This window comes from Podarcis erhardii (genome assembly GCF_964252035.2).
Source record: "Podarcis erhardii genome assembly, chromosome: 3".
Classification (NCBI taxonomy): domain Eukaryota; kingdom Metazoa; phylum Chordata; class Lepidosauria; order Squamata; family Lacertidae; genus Podarcis; species Podarcis erhardii.
In genome coordinates this window covers 54,106,858-54,128,447 of record NC_138507.1, presented here as the reverse complement: position 1 = coordinate 54,128,447, position 21,590 = coordinate 54,106,858, and the positions used below count along the sequence as shown (strand labels likewise).

The following is a 21,590-nucleotide window of genomic DNA, read 5'->3' as shown; positions in this document are numbered from 1 at the left end:
AAACCGAAACACTCACTTCCAGGTTTGCGGTGTTCGGGAGCTAAAACATTTGAGACACAAGGCGTTCGAGAACCAAGGTACAACTGTACTGGCACTAACAGCCCAAACCTTTCAGGTTTTTTGTAATGTAAATAGGCAACAAGTAGCAGATCCAGGATACAGTTTGTTGCCATACTGACCCTTTATGCCAGTAGCAACAGTAGCTGCATTTACACCAATGCCAAGTAACAGATGAATGGCAGACTGTGATTGCTGAAGTTAGCACTGACCCCCTGCCATTCTGCCATCCATGGAGTATCATGTTTGCACATGGGCCTATCTACAGAGACCCCATTGCATGTAGCCTCAATTGCACATCTGTAACCAAATATTTGGTGAGCTGAAATCACAGTTTGAGCTTACACATGTAAACTTTTTTGCAAAAGTAGCATCTAGTGCATGTCAGGTGCACCAAGGGGAAAAGATCAGCTGTAGCAATAATAGTATCCTGACTATTTTGTGGGGAACCAAATCTCTGATTCAGAATGGGTAAGAATGTTCATAATAAACTACAGAGAACCAGAACTACTAATGTAGGCCCACTGCAAAGATATAGGATCATCCATACCCCAAAACATGTAGCACAAGGTTGTGTGTGTGCTGAAAGAACATTAACTAAAATAAGGTCATATTTCAAGTTCATATGGGCACTTAAGTGTGTACATGGAACTCCTGGCACACAACATGTTCCATCCAGTAAAGGAAATCCATACCTGGAATGGAACACATACATGAAACTACTTCCTCCATTGAAATGGAAGGTGCAGTGCTTCAAAGCAGCACACATCAGAGTTCCGATGCTCAAAAGAAATGTTCTATCAATTATGTGCAGTTACACACATAAACATTAGGTTTCCATGATTTAGAATAGTTGTTGCTGTTGTTTCTGCAACCAAAAGCTGATGGAGGAAGGCACAGGAGGAGGGGAGGAATGGAAGCATTTTTTAAAATATTTTTTTTGCAGCCGGGTAAGATAGAAACTGGCTCTGTTCAACTTAAAGCTGAGATCCTCAAGACAGTGAATCATCTGGCAGGAGATTCTGGGTGGTATTAAATGAAATAAAAGTGCTAGTACAAGGATTACTGTTAGCACAACGGGACTTCCCCCATCTCTTCCCCACTCTAACACCATGTGCCATCACCAAATCTACTCCTGGGGGTTGGGGGGGGGAATCCCAGAACTGTTTTAGGGAATGTGCGGAGGAAGCAGAGGAGGGGAATATTCTGTTCTACAATAAATAAACCGTGTGCTGATGGAATTAGAGACTAAGTGCTACGTTAAATGCAGTCCTCTGCACTTGGCTTAGTACTTCGCTAATTATTTGCAATGTTCACTTTTCTTTTTCTTTTACTCTCTCTTTCAAAGAGTCTAAATTAGAGGGTGTTTTTTTTCCCCAAAAGCAGTACATGGGTTTTTGCAAGTAGGGAAAGGAATGAGAGAAACTTTGAGCAGTTCTGGCTTATCTCTAACTTGTGGCGTAGGCCTATGTACAGAGAGAACATACATTCTGTGACCCTTGCACATTTAGTGAAGCCCTCACACATTTAGTAGGATTGCTTGCCAAAACAGCCAAGTGAAGAAATCTAGTCTTACCATGGCTTACCCATTTCTTTGAAAATCTCAATAGGAAAAATAAAAGTTTGCCCTTTTCTATTTCAACTCGTGTATTTTCTTACAAGATGACCTGTCTGAGTCCCAGTACAATAAAAGTAAATTCATGAACAGGGAATGGCATCTAAAATAATATTAATAAAAAAAAATCCAACCTGACACAACATCCCTGGCCAAGAAAACTTTCCACCATAATTAGCACTTTCCTGGTTTGAAGGCGGGGCTACAACAGAGTGCAACTTCATGTCAGAAGGCACAAACAGTATAAATAAGTCAGGATGATGCTTGGAACAGCAGCTTCTGCTCTGCACACCTGTGGCAGCAGGACACATGAGGCAAGACTGAAGTCTGCTTTACTGCACATTTGTAATCCTACAACATGCCGGTATGCTACAATTCCATCTGGCTTGGTTTACAAATACATTTAAGTGGGACAGAGGTTTAGAGGTGCTCATTAATGGCACTTGAGGGTATTCTGGTTACAGTTACTGCAGAAGGCTTGCTTGTTGCAAATGCATAAGCTTCTGATGGCTACAGCTCCTGAAACAGGAAGACCTAGTTTCTTCTTCTGGAAATTTTAAAAAGGCTTGTAGGCATGTAATATTTCAGTACCTAGAAGCTATGTTATTTTCACACACACACACAAACACTTTTATAGATCACGCCACATGCTTTAGGGAAGACTGATAATGCAATAAGATGTGACCAGATCTGACACCCAGAATGGCTTCTGATTCAACTTTTTAAACTAAATGATGTCATTTTAACACATGTGTATCATTGAATCCACAAGCCTGGAAAAGTGTTGAAGCAGAATGCTGTGGGTATGTTTTTATTACAGCTCAGTTTTCTGTTATAAAAATTATATTGTACATTTTTCTTCAATACAGAGCGGATTTGGGAATATGAAGTTACAAATATCTTTTCTGCTGCTGCTGCTTTCTGTGAACATTGTCTACAGCACTGTCTATTATCCTGAACGCTTTAAGGTGCAGCCTAGTGAATCAATGAAAGGGCCTGCTTTCCTACCTTTTGGTGTGAAAAGCCAAGGTAAGTAATGCTTCCTTAAAAAAAAATATGGACAGCCTGTAGTTTTGTTCAACATGTTAATTACAGTATATTGGAAATTAAGATAGCTATGATTTTGTAACTGTTGTTTACAGGTACAAAATGATTAGTTCTGTGAATAAAGGTAAACAGGTTTTATTTAAGGTATTCACTAAAATTATCACTGAAGCACTAGCTGCCTAAGGAAAAGCAACAGCTGTTTATCTGGTTTATAACTTAAGAGTTATTCTACGTAGCAGAGTCCTGGGAACTGTACTACTTCAGTGAACACAGGGGGGATAGCATGCGTGAAAACTCTCTGTATAAGATGCTTTCAGCGCAATACACTAAAAAGTAGAATGTCAGAGAGAGAAATCTCCAGTGTAGATATACTAGCTTTCCATGAGAAATGAGATTTATCTTATTAGAGGAAAATGTTCAAACCTAATACCACCCACTTGAATTTTGAACTGGTTCACCCTAGGAAGACTGGACCATGTGGTTTTTCTGAGCTTTACATTCACAGGTCAATATGGATGCAAAGCTAGTATGAATGACTAAGAGACCTACAACCAACAACGCATACCCAGAAGCAAGATTGTAAACAGGGCTACTCTATATTATACATATTGTAGCATAAATTTATATATTTTAAAATATTTAGATGCTACCATTCAGAGGTTCAAGGGAGAACACAATAAATACACAAGTATTAAAAAGAACAGAACTTAGTATTAGAATTAAAAGATCTACCAGTAAGAACAGCCTTATCAAATATACTAGATACGTTGTCAGGATATATCCCACCAAGCAAAATATTAACCATGTCAATCATTACTAAACCTTGACAGAAGTTCTAGAAATTCATAGCCGTGAGTTTCATTCATTCAGTTCTTCTTGGTGAGATCTGCTTGTGCTTACACCCATACATGTAAGTGGCTCTGTGGGTAGGCTGGGGCAGTGTGCAGTGACAATTAAAGTGGTATAAAACCAGCGTAAACAGACATAGGTGTATAGCTACACCTTCCCAGGAATCTTGTTTATTTGATTAAAAAATCCTACTGGCTACAGTACCCCGAATAATTGACTTTAGAGTAGCAATGCTATTACAAGATCTTAAATTGCAGACAAGAATGAGAAAGAATTAAAGCAATATTTTGGCAGGTTTTAGAGATGCAGAATATTGCTTTCTTAACTCCTGAACTGTAATTTGAAGCTCACTTAGGGTTGCTTCACCAGATGCATGCTCTGCTTCTTAGAACGGCAGTCATATTATGTAAGGCAGGGATGGGGAACCTGGGGCCCTCCAGAAATTGCTGAGACTCCCTTCAGCCCCAGCCAGAATGACCCACGGACAAGGAAGATGGTGACAATGTCCAGCAGCATCTGATGGATCACAGGTTCCTCATACCTTATTTAACGCCAGAGTTTCAGTACATGGACTTTGATGTCCAAATGTCTTATTTTGCAAGTGTCTTGTTCTGCTATGCATGCATGAATTGGGAAGTGGATATATAAGTGTCAGAAATGTAGGCCCGGGACTCATATTACCCTTGTGGCATGGGAAGCACTATGATATTGCTTTCTCCCATATTGCCAAGATCACATGAGAACCATTGAGCTGCAGGGAAGGAGATTTACCCTGTGGCTCCTCCCACTCCAGTATCAACCTTTAGGAAACTGGATTAACTCTGGTAGGAAGAAGAGCCTCAAAGTTGGCTCCTCCCAGACTGACTGCTTCTTACCTGGTGACACAGATACAAGCAGTACTGCTGCTGGGATAATGTTAAGAGCCTAGCCTAGATGTGTGAAGTGCCACTTTCTTGGAAAAATATCCAGCCGAAATGAATAACATTCTCTTTCTTATAAGTATACTTATAAGGCTTATGTTCCTTTAAATATTGCTGTGACTTGACAGTATTTTCTTATCTGTGGCATTAAATGTGTCTGTGTATACACACAATATTAGTGGCTATGTGATGGAAAGAGTCTATTTAATTACACAGCTCATCAGTCAAAATGTATTAAGTCAAGTGGGAGGAAAAGTTGACCCTTTGCAGCAATTGCATTAATTAACAATAAATAAATAAGTGGGACATTTCCACTTTTAGTGCTATTAAATTCCTGTCTGAAGGCATGCCCACTGAAAAACTTGAGAACTGAGTGTTTTATTATTGGACAGCTTTATAATGTAACTGATACTCAGATATTGTTACCCGAAGAACCTTCAGTAATAATATCCCCACTTATACATATGGGGGATTTAATGACAATTTAGGTATTCAGGGTCACTAAGTTTCCCTATAGAACAGTGAACTTCACACATCAGAGATAGCAGTCCTGCTTTTGATTCTGTAAGGACTCATACCACAATGATAAATAGCTGATTCAAGACTCCTTGAGTTTGCAGAATGCTACTCACTCTAAATATTTAAAGGATTTAAGAATTAAGTTGAAGTTAGTGGAAAGACTCTTTACATTCTAGCTAATGGATCTATACAGAGACATCTTCAAAAGAGATGAGCTATATTCAACAGATAAAAATGACCAGGCTCTGACTGCTGAGAATTTTTAAGATGCTCTCTAGAGCAGACTACAGACCCTCAAGGAAAACTCATAGGTGTTTACCAACATCATGCTGAGACAGAAGTTGACTCTGCTAGCCCATGGGCTTTTTCACCCATCATCTTTCCCAGCAAATCCCTCCTTTCTAATTTGCTAGAGGAAATTAGCTGAACAGGATAATGAGAAACAAAAGCCTCTCTGCCAGTGGCGACTTCTTCTTTCTCAGTGTGATGTCAGGCCAAATGCTTCTGAGCTTTTCTCAAGTGTCAATCAGAGCCTGGGTAGCTTCTGTTACAGAGGCTATAATGTGTGGCCAGTCTCCAATAATGTTTTTAAGTCTGGTAGATATTCAGTAAAACGTATGTTCTAGTGAATGAAGCTCTTTCATTCAATTTGCTGCCCTAGGAGAATCCATCAATTTAAGCATCATTTGTGAGAATAGGACTACAAACACACAGATCAGATTTAGGCAATCTGGATTCCTCAAAGTATTCAGATATTGACTGAATTGATCCTAAACCTGTTCCACAATGCTCCCTGCTGTACACAAACCAGAAAGCATTAAATGAACATTTTAGCCTTAATGGTAACTCACATGTACTTCAGAACTTTGCAGAGGGAAACTATTTACAGGCTTTCTGGCTTCCTACTCACTTAATCCCAAACAGCCTCTTTGAGGTTCACTCTTGCCAACAGAGCTGCTTGGCTCCTTTACTTACTAGTTGATCAGTTGCTTACTTCTGCCTTCATTGCCATACTTCTTTCTTACACTTGGTTATTCTCAACTCTCTGTTTTGAACTATCAGATAAACAAACCCATGTCACAAGGTGTTTTCAGATGTAGGTTGACATGGAAGTGACCAAATAATGTAAAATGTATGGGGGGAAATCTTACATTATCACAGAAACATAGCTAATGCATGCTGATTGTTAAATTGTCCTTCCTAATACTGAACCACCAAAGTTTTGCAAAGCTGATCAAATTTATATCCCTGGGCATATTTGTTTATCGCTTTTATCCATGGAGAATGCAATATCTTAATTGTGAGGCTGTCCCCCTTTCCCAGCAAATAAATAATAGCTGATATAATCCATACAAACTAATCTGACAAACTTTTACAAACTTAAGAGTTATTTGCATTTCTAATGGTCCCAGTGATCACCATAGTACTGGACTTTGTGATCGGAGGTCTCTCCTGTTCCACAGTATTTCAACTGACACCTTCATTAGCTAATCAAGATTTGTTTTCAGTTTTAAGCTCCATACCCTCTGCTATTATCTGCAACTATGAACTAGGTGGTTTAAACTATGCAAGTTATGGCACTGGAAAAATTAAAACTTCTAAACTTTTATTTTATTTTATTCTAATCCATTTTATTTTATTTAAAAAACAACAACCCTGCTTATGTTACAATACTTTGTTTTAATGAGTATCTCCTATGGCTGCACAAAATTCTGCCTGCTCCCAGAGGAAGAAATAGAAAAGGGTTATTAAGCAAGAAATTAAATTCCTTTACATGATTTGCTATGGTTAACATATGGTTGAATGGCTCCATCTGCTGGTATCTAGAACACCATGCAATCATCTAGTTCAGTGTTTCACAAACCTCCCCTGCCCCTGCACAGACCACTTACCATAATGACTTTTCTGCCTCTTGTAGCTAACCACTTACCATAATGACTTTTCTGCCTCTTGTAGCAGTTGTAATGCTACGAGTGTAGCACTGTGCTAGATGTCATATTCTTAATTTTATTTTTATTGCAGCTTTTGTTTTGCATACGTTGTCATTACAGACTGAATTGCAATACAGTAAGATACATACAGTAAGATACAAATATGACTATTTCTTGAACCACAAATCCCCAGATGCAACAGACTACCAGAATAAAGCTCATGGACCACTGGCGATTCATGAACCACAGTTTGGGAGCCCCGATCTAGTTGCTTAAACATAGCTTTTGCAGCTGCAGTTCTAAAACTACTAAGCAATAGTCCCACTAAAGTCAGCCAAGCTCAGGTTTTCTTATGTAATACTATAGTTTCAATCTATTATTAGAAGCAGTTTTCTGCAGTGTAGGCAGCAACCCTATAAACACAACCGTGAGGTTGTAATGCTAAAACTAGATTTCATATTTGAAGTTTTCATGAATAGACATTAAATCCTCTGCCTCCTTACTTCTTCTGTGAGTAAGCTACATAGAACACATTGGGATTTACGTCTGAGTAAACATGTTTTGCATGTTACTTGATTCATTTGTCCTGGATTGCATATGGCTCCCACCCTTTGACCTCACAAATTATTGGTTTTTCCGGTCAGCAGGACATGAGAAATCTGACATTATGGAGCTTATAGGACCTGCCTTCTTTCTTCACACCAAATAAGGTCACTTAGAAAAGACACATTTAATTTCCTGAATTCTTTCTTCCTAGAAAACACATTCCCTCCTCCCCACATTTGTCCTCACATTTCTCTGGGCAAAAAAATCCCTATCAGGCAACCAAGGAACATGTGTTATTTAAAAATTTTGAATGTACTTTTGTTGCTCTAGATTTTGTTTCTTGGGAAAAACTATCAACAAGCTTAATCCACAATAAATATTTCACATATTATGGAAGAACTTTCTAAAATATGAATAGTCCATAAAAATGATGAACAGGTGGCAAACCTAGGCGTACCCACATTTGCCACAACAAAGCATTTAAAAGTATAATTCCTGGAAGGCACCAGGATGGGGAAGGCTGGACTAATCCTAGGAATATTAACCAGGAATTGTAGGGGGAAATGGTGTTAAAGAACAGCAAGTCAGAGAGATGACAGCAAGCAGAACTAAAAGATGACCATAGACTTCAGCCCCAGTATTCACATTATTCTGCCAGATTGGAAGATGATTCAGTATGATTTCTATGCTATCATCCTCCCCATACCCAGCATTAGACAATTTTCCAAAGGGTTGATGTTGGCATGGACACAACCTGTGGCATGCAGTTGAGGGCTTCCCAAATTGCTCTGGTGATATGGGAAAGCAGTACTACTGTAGCAACTTCACTAGCTAAACATGAACACTGGACCTTGAGGAAGTAGAAAGGGAGGTTCAGGCAGATGCATATCATACATTTAAAGCACATTCAATGCACATGACTTCCCCCTAAGAATCCTGGGAACTGTAGTTTGTCAAGGGTTCTGGGAATTGTAGCTCATTGAGGGTAAAACTAGTTATTATGAGGAACACCATCTCTGATTCTATCTGAATTAGTGATTACAGGTTTTTTAAGACTTTTTTTTAATCCTGACTGCTATTTCTTGAGTCACTTAATTCCTGGAACTTACTAATGTATTATTATTATTGTTGCTTTAGTTGTCCAGGCAAGGGGCGATCAAGGCCCTTCTGGTCCAGCAGGCCCTCCTGGTCCAAGAGGACTCCCAGGCCCTGCAGGGGCTCCAGGAAAACCAGGATATGGAAGCCAAGGACCTCAAGGGCCACCGGGACCCCCAGGACCCCCAGGACCTTCAACCGTTGGAAAGCCAGGCCTGCCAGGTTTGCAAGGAAGGCCAGGGGAAAGAGGACTAACTGGTGAAAAAGGAGATATGGGCCCCGCCGGTCTCCCAGGGCCAAGAGGTCCCCCAGGGGCCCCTGGAATTCCTGGCCCAGCTGGGATATCTGTTGCTGGAAAACAAGGGCTGCCAGGGCCACAAGGGCTAAGGGGTGCCCCAGGAGAAAAAGGTGAGCCAGGCATTCCTGGTATCAATGGACAGAAGGGTGAGAGCGGATATGGGGCTCCAGGTCGCCCAGGTGAAAGAGGTCTGCCGGGGCCACAGGGACCTTCAGGCCCTCCGGGACCAGCAGGGGTAGGAAAGCCTGGGGAAAGAGGATTTCCAGGTGAGCCAGGTATTAAAGGGGAGCGGGGTTTTCCAGGCACCTCAGGTCCCATTGGTGCCCCAGGTCCACAAGGCTCTCGTGGGGAACGTGGAGAACCAGGAGTAGGGAAACCTGGACCAAGTGGACCACCAGGAATACCAGGGATCCCTGGAGCAAAAGGACTTCCAGGTCCCTCTGGCCTTCCTGGGCCTTCTGGTCTCCCAGGATTTGGAAAACCAGGGTTGCCAGGGATGAAGGGACAGAGAGGGCCTGAAGGTCTCCCTGGTGCCCCAGGAGAAAAGGGAGAACAAGGACCAGCTGGTGCTCCAGGTGAACCAGGCCCACTCGGACCACCTGGAAATGTAGGTCCTCAAGGGCTCAGAGGTGCAGCAGGTGAAAATGGCCTCCCTGGACTCAAGGGTGAGAGAGGCCCTGCAGGTCCAGCAGGATTTCCAGGTGCTAAAGGGGAGAGGGGTCTACCAGGACTGCAGGGGAAATCAGGATACCCAGGGGAGCCAGGACTTCCTGGCCCAAAAGGACAACCAGGTTTGCCAGGTCCAAAAGGGGATGCAGGGCATGCTGGGCAACCTGGCCTACCTGGCCCAATGGGATCACCAGGACCTAAGGGAGTGGCAGGATTCAATGGTGAACCAGGCCCTAGAGGACCGCCAGGAATACCTGGTACAAAAGGACCAATTGGTCCTCCAGGTATTCCCGGATTCCCTGGCAGTAAAGGGGAAACGGGTGCACCAGGATTACCGGGCCCAGCTGGTATTGCTGCAAAGGGTTTAGATGGGCCTATGGGACCCCCAGGACCACCAGGCCCCAAAGGCCACAATGGACAGCCTGGTTTGCCAGGTCCTCCAGGTCCACCTGGGCCTCCTGGAGAAGCAGTAATCCCAGGAGGCCAGGCCCTGGCTGGAATACCTGTTATGAAAGCTGGTGAAGTGCAAGGTCTAACTGGCTTCCCGGTGTCAGCTTTCACTGCCACTCTTTCCAAAGCTTACCCTGCATCAGCTGCCCCTATCAGATTTGATAAGATCTTGTACAACAGACAACAGCACTATGACCCCAGGTCAGGGATCTTCACTTGCAGGATACCTGGACTTTACTATTTTGCTTACCACGTGCATGTGAAAGGGTCACATGTTTGGGTAGGCCTGTACAAAAATGGCTCGCCCATCATGTACACCTTTGATGAGTACAAGAAAGGCTACCTCGATCAGGCTTCTGGTAGTGCTGTTATTGAGCTCATGGAAAATGATCAAGTCTGGTTGCAGCTGCCCAACAATGAATCGAATGGCCTGTTCTCTTCAGAGTATGTTCACTCCTCCTTCTCAGGTTTCTTATTTGCACAAATATAACATTCTGCCACCCCCAAAATGTAGTATCTTAGTATTTGTGTTTCTACTTGTAGATGTCCAGAGGAGACTAGCTGAAGAAAGTGTGAACTCAAAATTAAATTTCAAAGGCAAATGCTACTTTATATTTATCTTAGGTGCTGTTTTTAAAAGACATTTTAAAGAAGGGGTCGGGAGTCTGTGGCTCTCCAGAATGTTGCTGGATTCCAACTCCCATTAACTCCAGCTAATTGTCAGGGATGATAGGAGATGTAGTCCAACAACATTTGGAGGGCGATATGTTCCTCACTCCTATATTAAAGGGTGATGTTCACAAACTATAATTGTATTTCAGTGCAATACTCAACAATGTATTTAACCTGCCCAAACACTGAGAAATCCCAGTTGTAATTGCCAGGATTAGATCTTTAAAATTGTAATGCTATGGGGTCTTATCATTCACAGAAGTGTAGAAAAGAAGCATTTCTAAAGATCTAATGCTTCCATCCTAACACTACTTACTCTTTAATAATCTGATGATACTGGTTTAAATGAGTTTATTTCCCCCTCGAAGTAGATTCAAAAACAATTTTCACAGTTAAAAGAGGCTGAACTCATAGGTGAAAGACACTACGGCTACAAAGTTATTTCTTTCGAAATCAGAGAGGCTAGCTTATCACAGAAGTGTATTTTGGGTAGGAGTTCACTGGCAAGCTCATATACAAACCCTGCGATTATCACTCACAAATCTAATGTGAAACTACTATAATTAGTCATTAGGAATGATAAAGATTGTCACATTGGTTAATTAGTTAACAATGTGTTAAGTTCTATAAGATAAAATTAAATATAAGGTGCTACAGACTAACTGGAATATTCTGAATAAAATTAGTTTAGCATGGTTAGGTTGTGTCAAAAGTCTCTTCCAAAAGAAAATATTCATTCAAATGCTTTTAAATAGTCTCCTCTCCCTTAAATACATTATGGCATTGAGAGAATTATTATGGTGGAGAGGGAAGTATTATTTAAGTTTATTAGTTTTACACTATGGTGCTTGTACACTTATTGTACCAACATGAGACCAGTTACCTTTTTTAATGTTAATATTTCACCCACACTAAGTTCTTGATTACATTTTTTTGTCTGTGTGAAATAAAAATAAATGGTCTTTATTATATTCATTTGACACCAGCATTTTACACTTTGTTCTAAAAATGTCTAGTTGTGTTTGTCAAACGTGATTTTTAAAAGCTGTATTAATAAAAAAGTGAAACCTATTTCTGTTTTGCTTGCCATTATTTAGTACTTTTAAAATTGTTTCTTGGAATCATGGGGTTGTCACAAAGTCATTGCTATTTTCCCAAATGACTAGACTGACAAAAAATTGTACATGATATACATTTTTTAAAAAATAAAAATTTTACCTGATAATTTGTTCTATTAATCATGGGGTTGTCACAAAGTCATTGCTATTTTCCCAAATGACTAGACTGACAAAAAATTGTACATGATATACATTTTTTAAAAAATAAAAATTTTACCTGATAATTTGTTCTATTAAAAAAATATGAGTGGGGCTTTTAGCTACCAGCTACATGACTGCACTGAAAGCAAAACAAGCCTATCTCTATCTCAAAGGATGCAAGTGCTGTAAGGGGAATCTTGAAGTCAAAGGTACTACTATCCCAGTACCATGCGGCTTAAGTCTTTTAAGCCATCATCTTGATTCACAGAACTTCAAAGGAAGGAGGAAAATCTGCCGTGGAGATATAGGCCCGCAGGTACAAGGCTACGTACAGGTTTTAAGATACAACTCCCTGTCAGCACTGTGCAAAGCTTCAACATCAATCTCTGAATATAATTTATCATATTGTTACATTATTATTTTTTTTGGAACCTGCCCTCAGAAGTGAATTCTGAAATGAGGGTGGGGGTGGGAGACACCTGTAATAAATAGTAAGCAGGTAGTCTAGGGATGTCCCTTCTCCCTGTTCATGGTCCACTTAAAAGTCTGGAAGAAGCTATATATGACAGTTACCTCCGGCAAATTTTTCACACACACATCCAGTCAGATTATGTACATTTTACAGCATGATATGCTTGAAGAGCCATTCCCGCCTCCATGCCATATCATGGGTGAGGAACTCTTGCAGGGCCTCCTGGAACAGACATCCCTCAGAAATGAGAAACAGGCCTGGCATTAAAAACACTGGGTGTTTCCAGCCCCTTAACAACTTTGCTGCATGTATTGCTCTGCAGTGAGCTTGACCCTGGTTGGGTTTTAAGCTGGAAACAGACATTCAGAGCGAAACAGAAATTCCCAGTGCTGTGTGAGGGCATGAGGTGGGCATTTGCAAGGGAGAAAAAGGAATGGACAGATCGATGTCTCAGGCAAACGTAGAACCGGGAAACACATTTTTGTCGCCAAGCCTCTTGTTCCATTCTTAGATGCAAATCTTCCAAGTACCCTAACTTAACATCACTTAACTATGAATCGATAACTTGGAAGACTTTCATCAGTATAGAAGTGACTTTTAGTGCACTTCTATGCAATGGTTATAGTTCGGTCAAGCTAACCATATATATGGTATTGAATGGGCACATTCAACACTCAGACTACTAACTGCCAGGAACTGTCAGATACACAAAGAATAGCTGCTTTGTTGTTGTTGTTGTTGTTGTTGTTGTTGTTGTTGTTATAAAAATACCCATCATATGACAATGAATTTGCTTACCTTTAAAAGCTGAAGTCTTATAATTATGCTGTATGGCAGCAACCATATCCTTCCAAAAGTCATACTTTCGCCCAGGACTATGCTGTAAGCAAGAAAAAAACCCCAAGAAATCCTTTGAGCTTCCTCAATTAAAAGTCACTCCAAATTTTAACAGAACAATCACTGTGAGTTTCATAAATTGGTGATTTCAAAGGGAACCTGCAGCAACAGCAAAAATATAGCTTGACGAGCTCATGTTCAAAGGCCAGGCAGCAATGCTCTCTTCTATGATTTTTTGTTTCATTCCCCCACCCCTGGTTGAGTTACAATACCTCCAAAGCAAATGGCTGTACTTTGCCTGAGGGCCTCTGAATTTTGGAACTCCTTGCCACAAGGAAAATATGGTGGCAAATAATTTAGCAATTTCCAAAAATGGATGAGACACCAGTAGAACATTATTTCTGTAACTGCCAGCTGATTATTCCAAACTTTGCCTCCATCTGCCTTGGGGTGAAATTTTTGAGAGCCACTTGTATAGTCTATTCTGTCATCTCATTCTGCCGTGTGTGTATAGTTCATGCCTGAGAAAGGGATATGGATGGGGATTTAGATAGGAGTTACAACACAGCTCAGGTTTTAACTCACACTGAAAGGCAACGTCTTGTTTCCTTAACTGTTAACAACCTATCATGAATAAAAATGCAATAATTAATCTTGTGATACTGAAATATACAGATCATTCTGCATCACTTACTGTGTAGCTATTTTGGGTGGGCGGGGGGAATCTTCTACCACAAAATCTGAAACTAAACTGGCAGACTGATGTTATTTACAAAACAGATTAATCACAGGCATCACAGGGGCATGAAAGTGTTTCGGTTTCTGCTCTTCATTTTAACAAATCTGTCTCTTTGCAGTTCAGCTGTTGTAGTAAATTGTTCTCCTTAGTGACATGCCTAAAATTACTTAAAAGCTTTGCTATACAATAGTGCTTCAACATGGGGCTGCCGAGGCAGCAAACTTTGCATGCCCACCAAAAGTAATACAAACACATTTCTAAACACAGAGGTGGAGTTACAAGGTTTGGAGTGCTCAGTAAACAAACAAACAAACAAACAAACAAAAACATCCCTGTCCGCATTTGTCCCAAACACCAGGAACCAGGCCAAATCCAGGCTGAGGTTCCCTCTCCCCATGACCCTTGCATGTAAAAGAGAGACACCTTTTTTCCACTTCTTAGGCCTACTTTTTCCACCCCAGCTTTCAAAGCACAGGACGTGCCCTTTCACTGAGCAGAGTGACAGATGCAAGGGACAGATGCAGGGGGTTGGGGCACCCAGTGCTGGCTCCAATTTGGGGGGGGGGACTCTTAGGCAAGGTGCCCTCAGTGGTCCCCTTTCTCTGTAGGCCTCCCTCCTCCTCTCCAAAGAACTGCTGCCTGTTCACTTGCCCTATCCTTCTGGGCCCAATCTGCACTGCTTCTTTTGTATTGTATTTCTTCTTGTGGATTTTGCTTTTAGGCTTTTATTGGTTGTATTTGCTTTAACTGATTCTAATGTAACTCGCTTTGGTTCACTTCTGTGATGAAAGGAACTGACAAATGTAATTAATAATAACAATGCCAGATGCACCTCTGGGGGGAGGAAATTCATCCACTTAGGGGTTGCCATAAAAAATGGCCTCTCCTAGGCCGCAAACCCCTAAAGTTACAAACTTGGGCGAGTTCTGTCAGCGTGTTTGCACATGGGGTGAGAGAGGTTCTTGTGGTTTGCCTATGCCCTTCAGTAAAATAAAGGAGAGTAACCACAATGTACATTGCAGATAATGAAAGGCAGTTTGCCTGTTCATTCTGTAAAGCTTTTAGAACAGGTCAACCTAGTCTCAAGACTCAGGACTGAAAACCAAAAGATTCATTTGTCATCCATCAGAGAAAACAGGTGTGAATTTGGAATGCATGTAGGAAGATGGTATTTAAGGGTTTATACAAGTCACCTTCTGGAAGCAGTCTTGTCTGTCATAGGTAAGGGGCAGGGCAGAGCAGGGGGAGTGAGTGCTTCATCAGAACCGCAACAGGAGAGAAAGAGGGTTTGATTTCCCATCCCCAGCTTCTGCAATCCCAATCTCTAAGGCTGCTATTTGCATTTTAAATATGTGCATGTTGAACATCATGTCTAATTTAGCCCCAAGACCACTACTTGGTCATCTACAGAAGTGACTCCTATGACTGCCATGGTCCAACTTATTCATTGCAATGGAACAGGTATATAAAATTCCATCACAGAAATTAAGTTCCTCTTGCAGCATAATTGTTAAGCAAGCCCATTACATAATACCTAAGCAAGGTGAGGAACAGAAAAAGGAGGAACACAAGAGAGAAAAAGCTCTCGTTTAAGTTAACCTGGTCTACAGCCCAGTGAAAAAACCCACTGTTAACACTTACTTTGTTTAAACCATCAATAATCCGTGCACAAAGAAGTGCCCCAGGCAGATCAAAGTAATTGTCATAGGCATAATATTTAGCTGCAGAGAAAAATAAAAGAATTTTATTTGTGTATTGTTTATTAAGAGGATTTTAAACCCACCCTTCACCCAGTGGTTCCAGGGCAGCTTGCAGTATTATTTAAAACAGCAACAATAGTCCAGCAAAATAAGACCAAGCAAAATAATATAAAATTAAATTTCTGACATGAAACACATGAAAGGTGCCCCCTCACACCTTCTTTCAATGTTGAAGACGTAAGAAGGCAGAGCCAGGCAAGAGGCCCCAACATTAGGGGTGCTGCCAGTGGAGAAGCCCTGCTACCCTTTAATCGTATGGATTCCCTCCATGTGAAAGAAACGCAGAACGGTGGCTAAAGATACCAAGAAATCCAGCCACAGATTCCTTCGTAAATGTGCATACATTAGCCAGTGAGGCCCAACCATATATTTCTCTGGTACCTGAACGAGAAACCATTCCACTCATTGTCTTGAAGTGTCGCCATTCCTTCCTTCCATATGTATCTAAGATCTCTTCAGAGGTCATGTGTTTTGTGCCATGGCTTGCCCTGTTTAACATATATATGTACCAAGAATTAAAGGCATGGAGTGATACCCAACATTAATTTTACTGAGAGCAGACCCACTGAATTCACTGGACTTCAACAACTCAGAAGTTCACTGACATCAATAGGTCTACTCTGAGTATGACTTAGTGGAACATCATTGCATGAATTGTATGAAATATTTCTTCTTTTTCTTTCCAAACAGGAGATTCTAAAAAATCTGCAATGAGATCTAATAGTCACTAGCAGATTTATAATTTTTGGACTCAAATTTGGCAATATATGTAGACATTATAACACTAAATCTGAGTCACAAAATTATGTTCTTTAGACATTTTTCTTGCTCTTGTCTAATCTTTGGATTTCACTGGACCTGGATTAGACAGGCAGATCATTCCATTTGTCAGTTCCTGTCAAAAATTGCTAATATTTTTAGAGACTTGACAAAAGAAGAGGGAAGGGGAAGAAAAGCTGAAAATCTAGGTAATGAATTCTTCCTCTGGTGTAAATAATAAATAGTATAGTTTTATTTTACACATTGCTTTCAACTTCAATAATTTTGTTAACTGACAACATTAAAGAATTAATTAACTTTTATCTGTATTTTGATTGGATTTTTACTTAACTAACTGGAAGAGTTACTTTGCTACATTCCTCTGACAGGTAAAGACTATTGGAAGCAAGTGTAGGATTTAGATGAGTAAAAGCAATTCATATTGTAGAATTATTATGATCAGTTCACAGAATAGTATGATGGTGCTTTGAAAACAGATTCCTCCCCACCCCACACAAAAATCCACAATTATAGGAGCTTAAGTACAGCGTTTTTATAAAATAAAATATATTACCTCAAAACAGTTCCATCCTCTGCAAGTTTAAGGAAGTTGCCATCTTCCATATCCAGCACCAAGCCTTTAAAGCTACATTTGTTTCACCGATAAGGTAGAGGTGGGGAGCAGAGTAAGAAAGATGATACATTTAAGCTTGTATACATTTAACCTTATATTCCAAATATATACATGTGATACAGAGTACAGTCAGGGGACTTAATAACTTATGGCAGTAAGAGATACAAAGGGCAATGGAGGGAGATGGGTAGAAAAGTTGGAGAATTTGGTCAGAAATGGAGCATAAACTGCCACAATCCACATGTTCATAAGTCAGGAACTGTTCAAGGTTTTTTGTTTTGTAGTCCGCAAACATTATGTAAACAATTGCATTATTTTCTACATTGTTTTTGGCTTCCATCAAAATGCACTGAAATTGGCAAAGTAATTAATTACATGTTGAAGTATGGGCAAATCTATCATCATTCCAAGCAACCTAAGAGAAATTGGGTATGTTGAAAAGACTTCTTGCCAGGCCAGGACCCAGCGCAGGGGTGGGGCCCTCCGGACATCGTTGGACTCTAACTCTCATAAACCCCAACCAGCATTGCCAATGATTGAATATGATGGGTTCTCCAGATGCTGATCTATGGGTTCCCCAACACTTCTCTGGAGGCTGCATAGCCATTTGTGAGAGGAGTCCAGAAGAAAGATTGCCTTTTTGATCTTCGTTAGGCAGTGGCTGGAGGAAAAATAAAGCCATCCAGCTCAATTTTCTAGATAAGAGATTATGGATTCCACAGTGTCACTGAACAAAAGAACCACAGAACCAAGTGGTGAGGGTGAGTACCTGAGCAGCAGGAAGTAGGGCTGAGCCAAACAGGACATACCGTACACCCAGGAAAATACTCTAAGTAACCCTTAAAGATATATATGGGTGTGTGCTTTTAATGCATGCAATTAATGAGCTGACGAGAAGTCTGGAAATAGTTATTATTTTTAAACAGAATCACTTACCAGAAATCCCAGCTTTCATGGGATACGTTCAGCAGTTCTTTATCATAACCTTTCTCTTTTACCATGTACTGAGCAAAACTATCATATATAAGCTGCAAATATATAAAGATATAAACTTTATTTGCGTAGCCGACAGGCCATAGCATCAAAGGACAAACACCGACAAAAATACATTACGAATCTTATGACCTATTAAAACCCTAGGTAGAAACTGGATTATCATTCATCCGTGACCCTCTGTCCCATGGGCGGCGGCCTTTTCTCTGGTAGATTGTTCCAGGTCGATTAAGTGAATAGACCAGCCAAATTGAAAGATTATAAATATAAATATAACCTCGGAGGGATGGTCAGGACAGGGAGAAAGATAATAATAGCCAGATGCAGATAAACTAATAATCTCAGTACTCAGCTGCAAATTAAGAGAGAAAGGAAGCTGTAACGCTACATAAAATTAAATATACTGAGACACTCCAAGATTCCGTCACTTCACACTTTAAAGTTTACCTTATTAGCTGCAGAAGAATGTTCTGCACATAAAAAGGCTAACACTTAGATTAATTCTTAACTCACATTTCTTTACCCTCAAGGTGACATTTTGAGAATGAAGGGTGAAATGTTCTGAAATGTAATCTAGCCTCAATTCAAGGTTTTTCCCCCTCCATATGTCTCATAGTTACTTCTTTAATGTGGGCAATGCACCCAGAGAAAACTACAGTGGTACCTCGGGTTAAGTACTTAATTCGTTCCGGAGGTCCTTTCTTAACCTGAAACTGTTCTTAACCTGAAGCACCACTTTAGCTAATGGGGCCTCCTGCTGCTGCCGTGCCGCCAGAGCCCAATTTCTGTTCTTATCCTGAAGCAAAGTTCTTAACCTGAAGCACTATTTATGGGTTAGCGGAGTCTGTAACCTAAAGCCTGAAGCTGAAGCGTATGTAACCCGAAGTACCACTGTAGTTGAAATATGTGCATGGAAAGAGCTTGAGATGGTCTTCATCACTAGTTGCAATGTTTACATGGTTTGTACCTTGGCAAACTCTTAGAAAAGTGAGATGCAGAAATTTTCAATAAATATTGCAACTTGTGTTTGAACAATAAACGTGCAGTCTCTCTGTCACGAATGTGCACTCTCTTCTCCATTGGGAACAATCCTGTTGATAAAGCCTGCCCTAGGAATTTAGAAGTGTGAGGGTAGGGTTCTCTGTCTTCAAACTTCACTTCTCAGGACTCTTCTGGAAGTAGCTATTAAACTGGCATAAAACCAGTTACAATTTCGTAAATTAAAGATGCCCATAGATTTTACACCAGGATAAAAGTTGAAGGTGAAGTTTTTCTCTGGTTGTATAAAAAAATACTAATCTCATGATTGTTGTAATTGTGCTGGACCCATGAGGAGAAACCAGAGTTCTTCCCACACTAACTTTTATCACAGGTGCTCTATTATCACCTGTGCTCTTGAATACCTGCTATTCAAATGAGTTGCACTTCCACAAGAGAAATTCCCAGGGGAGAGTTTCAAACCTTCATATAAATACTTGAGGATAAGGGGACAGAGGGGAGGAACAGACGTTTGAAGACTGAGGTAGTGGTTAGAGTAATGGACTAGGACTTTGAAGTTCAAATCCCCACTCGTTCACTAGGTGATCCTGGACCAGTCACTGTCTCTCTGCCTAACCTACCTGACAGGATGTAGTGGGGGGGGGGGGGACCATGTAGGCCACCTTGAGCAAGGAGGGACATAAAAATAGTAATAATAAAAAACTTTTTAAAAGAAGTCTTTTAATTTTTTTTTAATTAAAGGTAGATAAGGACAAGATGAAATTAGATAATCAAATATAAATATAGATTGGAAATGGCTGTGTATAGTGAATACTTATCTACTTTTAAAAATTTTCACTTTTGATTTTTTTTCTTCTACTTCTTTATTTTTTCTTTTTTTCTGATATCTTACCTTTTATCTCACTTCTTTATTGTGAATAGCATTTTATAGAAGTATAAATAACTGTAAATATGAAAAGAGACAAAATATTCTCTAATTTTTGTTTCTTGGTTACATGTATTTTCTTTTTCTTTTGTATTTTCCTTTTTTTGTAAATATGTATGTTTTTCTAATTTGTACTTAATAAAATTAATTTTTTTAAAAAATAGTAATAATAATGGATAACAAGCACAGCAGAAGAGGAGGTTCAGCTTTGTCTGCAGCTTTGTAAATTATCTTGTTTTTTTAAACAAAAACAAAAATCAGTGTGTTTTCCCCAAGCAAGACACAAATATATTTCCTTGCACTGGTTATATTATGATTAATGTTTCAGTCTGTTCTGTAACCAACTTTAAGGGCTTTGCCATGCACATTTTCAAAGCGTAGTGCATACATTTCTTACATGAATAAAACTTGGAAACACAGAAATGTAAGGCACCCGACATATTCTGCCTCAGGGACATGGGCTGGAAGAAACACAAGGGCGAGTTGCTGGTACGTAATTCCCCCCGCTGGATCCGGGCATCTCTAGCCCAGCATCCTGCACTGACGGCGGCCAGCCGGATGCCTACGGGAAGCAGCTCCCTTCCGAGTAATAATGAGCAGCATTGCGCTGAAAGACTCCTGCGCGCGTCTGCTCCGAAGGAGGCTCCGCTGACTTCAAGGGGCTAACTCTGCCCCGGGCAGCGAGCAGAAATGCGGCGCCAAAGGACTCCAGGGGGCAGGACTTTCCCTGCATCGCCAGCAGGGCCGCAGACCGAGGAGGCCCGCGAAAACCACGCCGCCGCCTCAGCCAAAGAGTCCCCTCCCCGAGACGCCCGCCTCGCCTTCTCCGCCCGCGTCGCAGCGCCGCTCTCGGCCGGCGGGGGCGGAGCGCCCGGCCGAGGCTGCGACGAGGGCGGAGGGAGCGGCGGCGGCGCAGCGGGCGAAGAGCGGACGCCGCTCCAGCTGCCCCGGCGCTCGCCTCGCCTCGCCTCGCCGTCTCCCCTCGGCTGCCCCTCACTCACCCGGGCGCTCTCGACCAGGTGGTAGCGGCACAGCGTGTGGTCCAGGTCGAAGCCGATCACTTCGCAGTCGGCCAGGGAGAAGGAGGGCCGCGCCATGGCGGAGGAGGAGGCGCACGAGAAGCACGAGGAGAAGCAGCAGCAGCCGCCGCCGCCGCCGCCGCCGCGTCTGCCCTCCACTGCTCCGGGAAGGGAAGCCGCCCGCGCGCTCCTCCGGCCGCGCCTTCCTGCGGGAACCGAGCCGACTCGCGCTGCCGGGGCTCCGGGGGCATCCCGCCGCTTCCGCCCGCCTCCCTGCCCCTTCCTTGGCGCGGCTCCGGCCGGGCCACCTGCACGCTGCGCCTGTGCCCGACCCTGGACGATCGGGCAGCGAAGTCGGTCCTTTCCTTTTTCTTTAAAAAAGCGAAAACATGATTTTTCCTCTTGGAGCCTTAAGAGCACTTGGCAAGGAACGCTTGGGCAACGAAAGGCAGCGCTTCCTCTGAAACGAGAACGCTGAACTTTCGGCGCTCATTTCTGCACCTTCCGCAGATCTGTCATTACACAC

At 41.6% G+C, this 21,590-nt stretch overlaps 2 protein-coding genes across 2 annotated transcripts in view; one reads left to right on the top strand and one right to left on the bottom strand.

Annotated features, from left to right (window-relative positions):
• The window catches only part of LOC309339079 (dermatan-sulfate epimerase), a 145,950-nt gene extending 124,360 nt beyond the window's left edge, over positions 1 to 21,590 (bottom strand). The window contains exons 1-6 of the mRNA XM_081856941.1: positions 21,047 to 21,590; positions 18,065 to 18,156; positions 17,069 to 17,140; positions 16,117 to 16,223; positions 15,617 to 15,696; positions 13,198 to 13,279 (exon numbers count right to left, since the gene is read on the bottom strand). Of these exons, the coding sequence (XP_081713067.1) occupies positions 13,198 to 13,279; positions 15,617 to 15,696; positions 16,117 to 16,223; positions 17,069 to 17,140; positions 18,065 to 18,156; positions 21,047 to 21,142 (529 nt within the window). The 5' untranslated portion in view covers positions 21,143 to 21,590. The remainder of the gene's footprint in view (positions 1 to 13,197; positions 13,280 to 15,616; positions 15,697 to 16,116; positions 16,224 to 17,068; positions 17,141 to 18,064; positions 18,157 to 21,046) is intronic.
• On the top strand, positions 1,966 to 11,053 carry COL10A1 (collagen type X alpha 1 chain). The gene is made up of 3 exons (XM_081855996.1): positions 1,966 to 2,036; positions 2,542 to 2,701; positions 8,622 to 11,053. Exons 1-3 carry the CDS (start codon positions 2,031 to 2,033, stop codon positions 10,484 to 10,486), a joined length of 2,031 nt encoding a protein of 676 aa, XP_081712122.1. The 5' UTR covers positions 1,966 to 2,030; the 3' UTR covers positions 10,487 to 11,053.

Bases quoted from the DNA above. Each gene is read 5' to 3' on its own strand.
- COL10A1 (XM_081855996.1), top strand. The intron at 2,702-8,621 runs GTAAGTAATGCT...TTGTTGCTTTAG, and splicing joins TTTTGGTGTGAAAAGCCAAG to TTGTCCAGGCAAGGGGCGAT.